Source organism: Lissotriton helveticus, chromosome 8 (assembly GCF_964261635.1).
Source record: "Lissotriton helveticus chromosome 8, aLisHel1.1, whole genome shotgun sequence".
Lineage (NCBI taxonomy): Eukaryota > Metazoa > Chordata > Amphibia > Caudata > Salamandridae > Lissotriton > Lissotriton helveticus.
In genome coordinates this window covers 1,505,063,321-1,505,077,761 of record NC_136069.1, presented here as the reverse complement: position 1 = coordinate 1,505,077,761, position 14,441 = coordinate 1,505,063,321, and the positions used below count along the sequence as shown (strand labels likewise).

Sequence of the window (14,441 nt, the reverse complement as noted above, 5' to 3'; positions counted from 1 at the left end):
ACACAAACCCCCCCCCACACACAAACCCCCCCCCACACACAAACCCCCCCCACACACAAACCCCCCCCCACACACAAACCTCCCACACACAAACCTCCCACACACAAACCTCCCACACACACAAACCCCCCCCACACACACAAACCCCCCACACAAACCCCCCCCACACACACAACCCCCACACACACAACCCCCACACACACAACCCCCACACACACAACCCCCACACACACAACCCCCACACACAACCCCCCCACACAACCCCCCCACACAACCCCCCCACACAACCCCCCCACACACAACCCCCCCACACACAACCCCCCCACACACAACCCCCCCACACACAACCCCCCCACACACAACCCCCCCACACACAACCCCCACACACACAACCCCCACACACACAAACCCCCACACACACAAACCCCCACACACACAAACCCCCACACACACAAACCCCCACACACTCAAACCCCCACACACAAACCCCCCCACACACACACACAAACCCCCCCCCACACACACACCCCCACACACAAACCCCCCCACACAACCCACACACCCAACCACACACACACCACAACCACACACACACACCCACACACACACCACAACCACACACACCACAACCACACAACCACACACACACAACCACACACACACAACCACACACACAACCACACACACACAACCACACACACACAACCACACACACACACACAACCACACACACACACAACCACACACACACAACCACACACACACAACCACACACACACAACCACACACACACACAACCACACACACACACAACCACACACACACAACCACACACACACAACCACACACACACAACCACACACACACAACCACACACACACACAACCACACACACACACACAACCACACACACACACACAACCACACACACACACACAACCACACACACACACACAACCACACACACACAACCACACACACAACCACACACACAACCACACACACACACACACACACACACACACACAACCACACACAAACACACACACACACACACACACACAAACAAACACACACACACACACACACACACACACACACACACACACACACACAACCACACACACACAACCACACACACACAACCACACACACACAACCACACACAACCATCTAGCTATCGCCCTCACTCCCACAGCATCACTCAGGTGCACCACAACATCACTATGCGCTACCACTGCATCACTCAGGGGCACCACAACACCACTCAGGGGCACCACAACATCACTCAGGGGCTACCACAACATCACTCAGGGGTTACCACAACATCACTCAGGGGCTACCACAACATCACTCAGGGGCTACCACAACATCACTCAGGGGCTACCACAACATCACTCAGGGGCTACCACAACATCACTCAGGGGCTACCACAACATCACTCAGGGGCTACCACAGCATCACTGAACGCCACCGCATCACTCGTCGCCACCACAACATCAATCTGTGCAACCATTCAACAACTAGTTCAAATATGTTCTCTCAATGTTTCAAGCTTTATTTCAAATGTCACAAAAAGATGTTAATATTTCAATTCTGTTCTTGGATTTTCGTCACAATAAAATACACAACATAATCTTCACAAAAGTTATTTACAAAAGTTTAAGCTATTGCCATTATAAATTACAATAACTTTTATTTAAGTATTAATTATTTAAAAAAATTAAAAGCCATTGTTATTTGTAATAGCATTACATCTAAGTCACGTAAATTCAACACATATTGCATTACAAATGCTATAGGTGTCACATTTGCGAAAGTTTTAACTATTGGCATTGTAAATGACAAAGCTATTAATTTCGCTATTTTCAAAACCTACACATAAATAAAAAAATTGTCATTTACAACACCAATAGCTCAAACTTTCCTAATGCGAGACCTATTGCATTGCAAATGCTTGTTATTGTCTGCTCTGTAATTGTCAGGGTAACCTTTTTGTGGGGAAAATTAATGTTGAGGCCATGAGCACCCTTGTATGGCGCAGTAGCAGTGGATTACTTCTTTACTAGTTTTGAACATTGCAATTTGTGGTTGAAAATTAAAAATGTGCATACATGTTTTGTCCTAATTGTGGAGAACTGCTTTTAAGAGTGCGAGTGTTCTTGTCACTTCTTCGACAGGAACCCTTATGGTCGACTTGAGAGAAGGGAGCAGGCAGGCCTGAGCCAGAGTGTCGAACTGAATTGTTGGCGAGGAGCACTGAAGCACGAATGTTGATGAAATGTATTTTTCTCCGATATTACTGTATGGTTTTGTTCATTCGTTATTTGTAGTGTTTTAGCGAGGAGTCCATAGTAACCTTAAAATATGTCTGAATATATGTACACATGTATACTGCAATAAAAACCCAATGTACATCCACATGAGTAGTGTGAATTTTTTTGGGCTTGATGGGGGGGGGGGGGGGAGGTTTGGCGTCCTGCCCATGTATGTGCACAGCTTTCAAACCGGTAAAAGGTTCTTAGGGTTTCAATATATTTTGAAATGTACAGAGTTGAGGAAACTTGCTATCGCATTGGTTATTTTAGAAAACTACAGTTAATGTTTAACAGTTTTGTATTTTTTTGCATTATTTCGTTTGTACAAAGTGTGTTCTCAACTGAAAGCCGTTCAAATAGACCCGTCACATTTACGTGATTTCTCTGGGAAAGGACCGGCTTGGCGCACATAAAAGAATACTTTACAGGCACGTCCCCCATCATCCTACTTTGTTAGGCGCCCATGCACCATGCTTTGTTGTACCTAGGCTAGAAAATATTTCTATTCTCCAACCCCCTGTGTGGGTTGCCACAGCATTGCTATTTCGACTAACCGCTGGATTTAGACCCAGATCTCTGTATTGAAAGTGAATGTTCAGCATTCCGTCCATCTTTGTGTTGCTATATTCTAACTAATCCGTCAGATTTTAAAACGTAAAAAATATTAACACGTTTCACTCCTTCAAAGTGTTATCAAGTATATTTGATGTGTAGAATTCAGTATCATCCTCCCTAATCCCAGAAATCTAGAATCGGTGTTGTAGTTGTATTCGATGACGTAATTAAAACTAATTTGTTGGTGGAAGTGGACTAGTGGATAATTTTTCGTTGACGAGGTCCCTGTCCTTCCTGATTTGGTAATCTAGCAACTGGGCTTTATAAATGGTTAATTCCTAAAGTATGCGTTTGAATACCAAAGGGCAGCACTTATCGGCTCTTGGCGCAATAAATGGACATGTGAAAAGCCTTGCCCATATGATGGCTTTAGTGGAGCGATTAGAGGCGAAGATGTTAACGCCCAATTAAGCCCTGCGGCTAATGGGATGTGACGCGCAGCGTGTGACTCAAGTGCAGCACGTCACGCATCCACTGCAACGCCAAACCGGGTGAACGAGCGCCTCTGCCAGGGACTGGCTGCTTGAAACCTTGTAACCACGGCAAAAGGTTGTCTTTTATAGAAATATGGCTCAAACTGCCTTTCACAGGAGGGAAACAAACCAGTCCTAAAATCCGGTATTTTTAGAATATCCAACTAGACAAGTGCTTTTACATTTGGCTCCCAACTCCTTGGGCCTAGTGTGTTATCGACGCCACAACGAGTTTCCCGATGGCCAATCACTGTGGAGCTTGAACATGCCAGTCTCTTTACATGTCATTTGTGGCCCAAATGAAGATAATTCTGAATCGTTAAAGAAAAATCCCTTTACCGTGGACTCCAAACTATTTATGATCTCGATGTTAATAGTTACATGCTTGAGAAACTTATGCAGTCCAGTTTGTCTGCGTTTCGGTACTTATGCTGCTAATTAGTCCGTTATAAATGCAGCACTGAGAGGGTCTGACAAAAGGTACAAATTAAAAAAACAACTGGATCTGCTCGTGAATGGAAATGGGAAACTTGACCGTTTTGAAAAGGCTATTACATTTAATATTGATTCTGCATTTTTCTAAACACGAAACTTAAAAGGTTAATTTGTTTAAATGCAAATAAAGTATAGAATGGATTGTTTCAGTGCTACCTGTTAAAACGAGCATCAAGGACTCCAATTATGCTGTCACAAACACAATGGTTTTTTGAGGGACTGTTCATGGATGTTAATTACAAGTTCCTGAGAACCTATATACATACACCCCTTCAGGCTCTCTTGTGTTGCTCTACTATGAAAAGTCTTGGGTGGGCTGGAGAGAATGAACATTGATTCAAGTGGACACATGCTGCTTATTTCATTAAGTAGCTGACACAACTGGATGTATATCCCTCTTTGTCTTATGTACTAATCTGATGGCCTACGCAATCAAATTAAGATGTTTTCAGACAGGGGGTGGGAGTGGAAGCTTTAAGTTAAATTAGTTATTTGTTTGGAAAAGTGATTTGCGATTTATGAGGGACTACAAGCCATGGAGTTGAGTCAAGGTCCAGAAGCACATGGTCTACGGTTCTGTCTGAAGTGGACTATTGGCTCACCTCGTGCCCTCAAAGTCTTGCATTACCTTCAAGAGCCTGAACAGGTGGCAATCTTAAATTGGTGCTGCTCACAAAAATCTGCTCCACTTGGAGTCTTTACTACCTCAGCATAATAGTCATACTTTTAACAGCAAACTGAAGGCCTACATTTGGTCTGCTGTAATCTCCTGGTCTTTAGCCTGTAAAGTACAACTGATTTAGTGGGTGATTGTTTCACTTGCAAGCCTGAAATTTTATAGACTCTTCGCTCAGGCTCAAGGGTGACTTAACTTATTTTTCAATATGGGTGTAAAATGTGTTGTCAGTTGATAACCCTGCCAATATAATAAACAGTAGTGGACTTCACCCAAGCACATTTTATATCCTTATTGTCCCTTTCCAGCAACTCTGAAATGGCTGTGAAGTGCGCAAGTACTACCCACTCAAATGTGTTAAACAAAATGACTAAGAAAAAAGCAAAACTTAACGGAAAGATCTTTAGCAACAATATCATGCTATGTTTTTCGTTCAAAAACGTTATTGCGGCTAGATATAGCCATAAAAGCACAATCACATTAAAACAAATATTGTACAGATCCAAGGTCAGAATAAGGAATTCATATTATACATAGGCATTTGGGCATAATAGAAAATACCATTAAATACAGTCGTCATTATGGGATTTCATGGTTGTAAAATACATTAAAAAAATATATAAATTGCAAAGCAATTAATTAAAAGTTTAAAAAACTCAAACTCTAAAAAGAAAGAATAAAAGGCTGTCTATTTCACTTGAACCCCAGGTGCTTCCCACCAGGATTCCCTCCTCAGCCCCCCATGTATAGACTTCGACTATGTGTCCAAGTATTCATTTGTATAGGCTTAGGACACTAGTTAATAACTTTAGGCTATTCCATTTTTAGCAGGTTTCTGCGGATTAGCCACATGGAGAACAAAAACTTAGATACAGCGACCACATAGACCGGGTCAGTGTTCGACTTTAGAATCCTAAAGAAGTCTAAGTAATTCCTGACACCCAAGTTCCTACATAGTTGGATTATCCATTTACGCCTAGGATGTTTGTATGCTCCACAAAAAAGCGTAACATGGATTAGGGTTTCTTCCACAGTCTGGCACCCGGGGCAATGTGAGAGGAGACTCCAGCCCACTTGTTGGTGATTGCAAATAGCGGCAGAGTTCGATGAACGTAATCATGCTATGTTTCAATGTACTTGTATAGCATATCAGCCATGCAGAATATTCTAATAAATTGGGTGAATATTCCTGTCTTTCACTCTGCTTGTTTCTTTCATTACTAAGCTTAGTTGAGCAGTTATCAGTAAGTATAGACCTTGAAGAAAAGAACATGCTTGCAATACTACAGTGACCAAGTCTTTCACTAAAACAGAATAACATGACAAGAACAGCCAATTTCAGTTACTTACCTACATCTCTATAAGGAATCTTTAAAGTTTATTACTAAGAATCCATTAGATTATATTAAGACTTTTTATCACTTACCCCTCTAAATGCTTTACGCTCCTCCCTCTCCTAGTCTATCCTATAACCACTTACTTGCATCCCTTTCCTGCTGCCTGCACCTACCTCTCTGGACTCCTGTGGTAATTTGCCAAATCCTTGTAGTCTGCCTTTTATTACCACCATACGCTGCAAGCACAGGAGAAACCGTAAGTGCATGCACCTGAATATTGGTGATTTAGTTTCATGAAAACGTAATTGATCAGATCAATATTGCAATGCTCTGTTGGAAGCAGTATTTTTACAATCGGCCACACTTTTTTAGCAAATTTTCAAATGTTTTTTCTTTTGTTAAAATCTTAACTATTGGCACCACTTTGATCCAAATCCCTAACCTGCCCTTGAGCATCATCCTCTACTACTCAAACCCTAATAATAAAGTCTGCTAGGGAAAAATCTCGGTGGAACTCTGTTTTGATTTTGACATTCCTGAAGGTGCCTCAGGTCAATCTGACAGACCCAGCATATCTTAGTCAAGACTTCTGAAAGATCGCCCTGAGTTGATGTGATGGTAGGAGATGGCAGCAAAAAGAGGCCGTACTTGTGCATATTCTTTTCAGTGGCTCATCATGTAAATACTGGATTTCGTTTAAGAAGCCCATTGTGACCAATCGTCTTGTCTGGCTGGTCACTGAACCGGAAGAAAGCACTACTTAACCCTGCATACCCAAAATGCTATGCCACATGGAAGGTTAAATATGCTTTTCCTTGAGGCTTGGTACTAAGATCAACCTTTTGTGGGGTCGTTTTTGACAGATCTCAAGTTAACATCCAAAATGTTTAAACCTATGACAGAAATTGCACCTAACATCTATTATTCATTTAAACCACACCAGTCTCCCTTTTCTGGAGCGCTTCAAATCAGACCTTAAAGTATTTCACTCATACGTTTTGAATTTGCTCCCACCTTACACCTTGAACTTTTTCCTGTAATATTCTTCTTCTTTAAAACTGTCTTGTTTAGAGAAAAAAAAGCAATGTTAGAACATTGGAATGTTGGGAACTCTATAGAAGGCAGTAGAGTGACAGAATAGACTACTCACTCTAATTTCTCAATCGTTGTTTAATTTAGACTATAGCCCTTTATCCTCTGGCTCTACCACTTGTTAATTAGAGGTCGGTAAGCTGCTGAAAGCTTGGGGCCAGATTCCTGTCTTTAGGTCTGCTCAAGGTTCTCTTAGACACTTGAGTGCAACATTAGCTGAGCTTTCATGCAGCTTGTGCCTGCCCCACATGCTCCAGCCCCAAGAATTGTCAATGTGTTATCCTTTGATTTAAAACTAGATACCTATCTAGTGGTTGGAGTAAAAAAAAATTGAAACAGGAAAACGCAGGACCCATCCTGGCTTCCCTGCTTGAACGAACTGTGATCCTAGGCAAGTAGTTGATTTCACAGAGCCTAATTTTTTTTATCATTATCTAATGAGAACATCTTAAAATATGTGAGTTCGGCATGTTGGCTGTACAAAAAGCTCAAGTTTTTTTTAAAATAGTCTATAATGTTTCTCCAGCTGTAATAAGACTGTGACACACATTGTTTCGAAAATATTTACCGTGGTATTAATTTTATTATCATCTTAAGCATTAGGCTGACATTGGTGCGTTCCTTCTCGGTGGCTGCTGTGACTTACGCTCACCTCTTACTAGTGTATTGAAACAGAAGACAGACCACCGGAAACGCCTCATCTAACAAGTCCTCGCAGACATTTTTGTTTTGACAATGCTTCTCGGATGAGTTAATTTATGATTAAATTAAACTATTTTTGAGTTGTTTATTAAATGATTGTCTAACAAATAAAAATATGTATATTGTGTCGAGACTCAAACTTTCTTCTTGGTAGGACATGTAATATTACCGTTTATACTCTTATTAATTGTGCAACTTGTAGCATGGCCGCTTACACGTTAATCCGCACATCTGTCCCCACCATGAATGGGACGCGCCTACGGACACGGGGTCCGTAGTACATTAGCCATACGAGTGACGGACATCTGACGAAAAGGCAGCCAATAGGAAAATCGGACTCTTTCCTCTTCAGAGTTTCCTCAAAATGGGCGTGCCTAATTCCCTTCAAGCAACGTAAAGACGGCGACAGGGGCGTTGCAGCGAAGAATCGACCAATCAGTATGCATGCTTTGGACAAAGGCTAGCATCTACGTCACAATTATTAAAATAATTTTGCATGACGCAACGGCTGAGTGCTGTGTTTTTTTTTCAACTTGCGACCGCCATCTTGTCCGGCGGTGAACGATCGGGGCCGCGGGAGAGCGGAGCGGAGGAAGGTGGCGTTTCCGACTTTGCCCCGCAATGCAGTAGGGGAAAGGAACGTCCGGTTGGGCTATCCGCAGGACTGTCACTGAGGGGGCGGTGGGTCATTTAGTGGCCTTTCCTGCAGTACTGGCGCGGCCGCCGACGGGAGAAGATGGAGGCCGAGGATGCGTGCCGGGACTACCAGTCGTCGCTGGAGGACCTGACCTTCAACAGCAAGCCGCACATCAACATGCTGACCATCCTGGCAGAAGAGAACCTGCCCTTCGCCAGGGATATCGTCGCTCTTATCGAAGCTCAGATCGCCAAGGTTTTTATATTAAAAGAATTTTATTTTACTCTATCTAACGAGCCCCCCCTCCCCCTGTCAATGTGGGATATATCTGGTCGCGGGTCCACAGGGCCAAACATGGCGGTAGAAGAGCATGGCGCAATAGGCTCACCCCGTGCGCAGTTCTGGGGTAACACTGACGGGTCCTGAGATAAGAGTAGAGGGATACGCCCCTTCAGCCACTGAGTACTAGTCCGTCCTTCGGTGGTTCCTAACGTGGCTTTCACTCGCAAAGTAACACGGCTTGTGACATGATTCTGGTGGCTATTCTAACTCGTAATGTCTCCACCCCCTTCTTCTGACATCTGAAGGCAGGCTCCCCACCTCTCTGTGAGCTGCAGTTTTATAGTCCTTCTCGTTAGCAAAGGGTTTGGGGTCAGCAAAGTGTTATTGACCTTTGCTTGTGTACGTATTTTATCTGTTCCCCTGGAAAGAACGTGGGCTCTCGTTTAAGCAACTATTTAGTTTAGTTTTACGTGATGTTTCCATTTGCTTTTGTTGTCTGTCCCTTCCAGGCAGTTCCGTATCGCCTTCCATTTTTAAAAGGCCTCGTGGTCTTGTTCACGAGGTTAGTCGCCACCTGTTGACAAGCTATTCTCTTACAACATCGTAAGATTCTTCCCGCTGTAGTAGGACCTCAGCGCCCACTGGCGTGAGACACTTATCTATTTAGTAAGTTTTTATTCATGCCTGGCAGCTGTCAACAAGTCATCTTCTAAATCGTGGGACTCTTCAAGAGGCACGGTACCTGGGGTTGTACCTTTTTGCTGAGCACTCGTCAGAAGCCTCTCCTTAAAGGTGTCACTACCCCTATCTTTAACCCGCTATCCCCGAACCACTGCTGCCTCTTACTGGGTTTCATTCAGTCCTAAACTCGGGGTTTCCGGGGTTGCTGCTATCACTTACCCGTCATGTATGCACATGCTTATCTGTTCCTAGTGTATCTCATGAATAAATGGTTTTAAAATGTGACTGGTATTTAATCTGTTAATAAAGCCTATCAACTGCGTATTTGTCTTTTTTTATTTACTACGATGCACAGTGTGTGGGGGTGGTTTTCAAATCGCGTATGGCACAAAGTATTTCAACTGTTGTAATTCTAGTTTTCGTTTGTAAAGTAACGTTTACCTAAAAAATGTTGAATGTACTCTATTCCAGGGTGTACAAAATGAGTTTTTTTTTAAATATGGCTACACTAGCGCAACTTTAGTTTCTGTAGGGAGATGGGTGGGGGAAGGAGGTATCTAACTAGATGCTTTTGAATGGAGACTATCTGGATGTCATGGTGTCGCCTCCTAGAATTCAGGATACCTTTCAAAATTCGTACTATTTTAGTTTATGATCTATCTGGCAATGTCGGTAGATAGCTGAACATTGGGGGGCGGGGGAGGAATACAATTGTTTGGGCGCCACATGGGATGTTAGTGTAGTTAGTGTGTCTATGGCTAGATAACTCGTGACACGTCAGTGCTCAGTTAACTTGCGCTCTAGCCCAATTTCAGCACGAGCAAGATAACATCAATCAACACCTCCGATTATAAAGCAACTTAAGAATATTCGTAGGAGAAAGTGAATTAATACATTTTGTACAATTTATATCCAACTGTGCAGTTTTTCGGAAATGTGCTTTCTTCAGGACATTTTTATAACCTCAACATCACAAAGAATCTTGATGTTAAGTTACTTTTTTTTTTCAGGACACCAACTTTGAGCTATATTCTCTTTAGTTACTTTTTACATTTATGAGTGAAGTTGGTTGGGTTTTTAGAGGAAGCGCAAACAGGAGTCACTTTGCAGTTAGCCATTGCATTTTTCAGTTTGTTTTTCCATTAGTCTGCCCGGACACGCAGTTATTTGGGGCCACTATTTATTATACTTTTTTTCCTTAGCCGCAAAGGGGAATTGTCCGCGTTTTTCTAAAATGTGGATGTACACGTTTATTTGGCATGTTCCGCATTTAAATCGTGTCCATGCGATAAGGGGGTCAACATGCCAATTAAACCATATGGGTTTTGCAGTTAGGCCTTCAATGTTGTTTTTAGGTGATGTTAATCGTTGGGACTTTCCACAAAGTATTCTTGCCCAAAGATGTATGGTTAAGGATCATGTTTTTATATATTCCGTAAAATCAAATTACTGGTGCGTATTGGCGGCTGTGAAGAATTAGAACTGCTATTGTGTGCTGCTGTGGCAATGGAGACCAGTATGCAGATATCACCTCCAGACAATCAAGAGAACACTTCCCAGTGCTGAATAGCCTGTTTTCATTTTCCATCACATTTGCTTTACTGTTTGAGATTTTTTTATATGCACGATTGCTGAAGCTGCCATGGCTGCATGGGTCCTTGGTCACCTGGACACCGAGTTCTTGAAGATACCACTACTGTGTATTTACACTGCTAAACAACTACACCAATGCCTGCCTGAGATTCAACCTGAACGGTCTGCAGCAATTCATTGTTCTGGGATGCTTGTTTGAATTAATTTTCACTTAATTCCAGCCATACACCTCTTCGGAGCCCCAGCATCCTGGTTTAAAGAGTTCTATTTCCATCAGCTGTTGGGTAAATACTTAATTAATGGAGGGTAGGGCTACAAAACCCCCAGTATTTGGTAATGGTATTTACTGGCAGTGGTTTAACCACTAGCATAATTGTGGCAAAGTATAATGCGTCCTGGGACGATACTCTTTTATTGGGTGGAGAATTGCAGAATGGACTTAAATTGTTGACGAGTGTCTTGGAAGTCACAGAATGTCAGTCATTCCTGTGGGGAGTCCTAATCTTATCCGTAAACGTAATGTTTTGTTTTACTAAATTTCTCAGTTTTTTATTACTCAGGCTCCTACTGCAGAGAAGCTTCCTGTCATGTATCTTATGGATTCCATTGTCAAGAACGTCGGGAGAGAATATCTTGATGCATTTTCTAAAAACCTAGTTCCTACATTTGTTAATGTATTTGAAAAGGTATATGCCATATTAAAGTTTTACTTTTATAATTGACAATTAAAGTTTTGTTGCAACTAATTTAAACTAGATGCAATATGTTCTGTGCATGTTTGAGTTGGTTCGCGATGTCAACTTGTCTGTTTTTTTAGATGCCGTTTTCCTAGGTGTACTTTGTGGAGCTTTTTTTTGACTCCTACGTGTTTTTAGGAGGAAAACACCGGAGCAAATAGTATGCTTATTTCTGTTTGTTCTCTTCCAATTTGTTGTTAGTTTTACCTCAAAGAAATGTCAAAGCAATTTGCATGCCTTCTTTAAGAACAACTTGTACACCCAGTGTTTGAAATTTAGTCCACAGTTACTGTTTAGAAAGTAATCCTGGTGGTACACTGAGGTCTTGTAGGCATGCCAGAACATGAAATACGGTACATGCAGTTTTAATCACAACTTACATGTTATGAGTTAGTACCCCAACTGAGCCCTTTGTGGGGGTCGGGAAGTGGCAGGGATGAAGGGTGCATAGTATTGAAGTTTTCAACTGAACATGCCTTCAATCCTAGTGGTCTGCAAGATAATTTGGATTTACAAGCATACGAAACAGACCCTTCCATTTTACACCAAGTTTAAAATGGTGTGCTTAAGTGGAATTTTCCGGAGGCTTCTATTTTTTGGTACGAGGTACACGATTCATCAAGGAATATGGTGGGGCCTTGTGAGTATTTGCAAGTTTTGAGCACCCAGAATTGTTCAGCTTTTCAAGGCACAGAAACCAGTTTTAGCCTTTCTTTATCTTTATACATATCCTGGCAATTGTAAACCCCTGGAGGCTTGATCTTTTGAAATGTCAAACTGTGTATTTAGTTCAAGCATTGTTTCTGATTTGCTGTTGGCATTGAGTGATCCAAAATTGTTTGCTTTTTTTTGTGTGTCTTTTTCTTATTAAATAGCTGGGCAGAACTGTTCTTCTTGAACTTTTAGTGGGTGTGCATAAAGATTAACACAGTGTTCAATAAGTTCCCGCCTGTAAATACCTGGATACGTTATGGCTTATATTAGATGTTTGACAACACGTTTTTCTAAATGTCATGTCATTACAAGCCCTCTAGTACCAAATACATTTTAATTAAATGGTGCTCGTGAGACTATTGGTATTTGTTTGGATGCATTGCAGTAGTGCTTTCGTGCTGTTTTATTTAAAACATTCCACCGTTTTATCTTTGTTTTTTCAAAGGTTTATTAAGTTGGCCTTGATTTTGTGAGCATATGTTTGGTATAGTATGGAGCAATATAATTCTTCTATTCTTTACAGGTGGAGGAAAATACTAGGAAAAGCTTATTTAAGTTGCGTTCAACATGGGATGAGATTTTCCCTTCAAAGAAACTTTATGCACTTGATGTCAGAGTTAACTCCTTAGATCCTGCGTGGCCAATTAAACCTCTACCCCCAAATGTGAATACGTCTAGCATCCACGTGAATCCCAAATTTTTAAGTAAAACGGTGAGTTTTCTCTAAAATGGGCATAAAAAGCAACTGCATTTAGTGGAAGCTTATTTTTAACAAGCTTAAGAGCTAAATTCTTTTGTTCTTTCAGCAGATTGGTTCCAGTTTTGTTGGAATATATTTTTTATGCAGACAAATAGGAGTTAAATTGTTTTACTGTGCGTTTTGACTTAAAGTAAATCACAAACTGCAGTAGTCCTGCTGGTGAGCATAAGTATTTATACTGAGGATTATATGTTTTATGAACCTTTTTATTTTTTGTGTTTAAAAATGAATTTACAATGTACACAACTCACAGGTAAAAGAAGAAATCTTACCCGAAATACATACTTAACATTTGATAACTGACCACTTGTGTGGGCATATTAATTTTTCAATTCCTTTTCCTTTTAGCCAGAGGAGCCACCCGCACCTGTTGCCCCTATTATCCCAGTTGTTGTTCCTGTTATTCCTGCTCCTTTGAATGTTCCAGAAATTCAAAAGAATTTGTCTCAGGAGCAAATGATAAGACAACAACTGCTGGCAAAACAGAAGCAGTTGCTAGAATTACAGCAGAAGAAACTAGAACTGGAGTTGGAACAGACAAAGGCACAGCTGGTGAGTAGGGTATTTTAATTCAAATTTTATGTCCTCTTGCGTTCCAACTGATAACTTGTATGATGCGATAGCTGTCTTTCAAGTTGGGTTATGTTTTATCATACGCATTCTAGTTCCCACATCCAATCATGTGTTTTTTTTTTTTGCTGCTTTGGAAGAAGCCATATCATGTCTTTTTTGCTGCGTTGGAAGACGCTTTACATACATTATGATTGTCTAGAAAGATTTTTGGTATCCTTCTGTGGTGTATAAAAAATGAGCCTCTGTCTGGGCATTCTAGTACAATTTTCTGCTTTGTACGTTCCCTCACCTATCCTCTCAGCCTTCGGTTCCATTCTCAACACTCCATGTTCAGTATTGGTTTAGGACTACTCTGAACCTTCACCATTGTAGAGAGTTGACAAATGCCCAAGAGGAACACTGAAGGTTTAGGTAAGATAACATTCTGAAGGCACATTGGGCCATTTTGTAGTGTCTTGGGAGTTTGAAAATGGCGTGTGTTTTTGTATTACGCAAAAGGGGTTCTTGCCTGTAAACGATTAATTTTGAGTCATAAACAAGAATTTGCTTGATGTGGTAAGATGTCATATTTGAAAAACTAGCAATTCATATTAAGAGTGCTGTTTCCAGTGTATGTGACTACCCAATGATAAACACTTGGGTCTTTGCCAAATCTTTGTGTTTTTGGGGCACCCCCAGGCTTTATATTGAGTCTTCTGTAAATACACAATAGCCTACGCCCTTGAGTTGTTCGGAGAACCAGGGGTCCTCGGCGTA

General features: G+C 41.5%; 1 protein-coding gene across 2 annotated transcripts in view; it reads left to right on the top strand.

Annotated features, from left to right (window-relative positions):
• The first annotated feature begins 8,245 nt into the window (after nt 1–8,245).
• The window catches only part of PCF11 (PCF11 cleavage and polyadenylation factor subunit), a 324,271-nt gene continuing 318,075 nt past the window's right edge, over nt 8,246–14,441 (top strand). The window contains exons 1-4 of one of the 2 annotated variants that reach the window (XM_078658484.1): nt 8,246–8,600; nt 11,462–11,587; nt 12,876–13,064; nt 13,461–13,664. In XM_078658484.1, the coding sequence (XP_078514610.1) occupies nt 8,445–8,600; nt 11,462–11,587; nt 12,876–13,064; nt 13,461–13,664 (675 nt within the window). In that variant the 5' untranslated portion in view covers nt 8,246–8,444. Of the gene's footprint in view, nt 8,601–11,446; nt 11,588–12,875; nt 13,065–13,460; nt 13,665–14,441 lie in introns of both variants that reach the window. The other variant, XM_078658483.1, reaches the window with a different exon arrangement.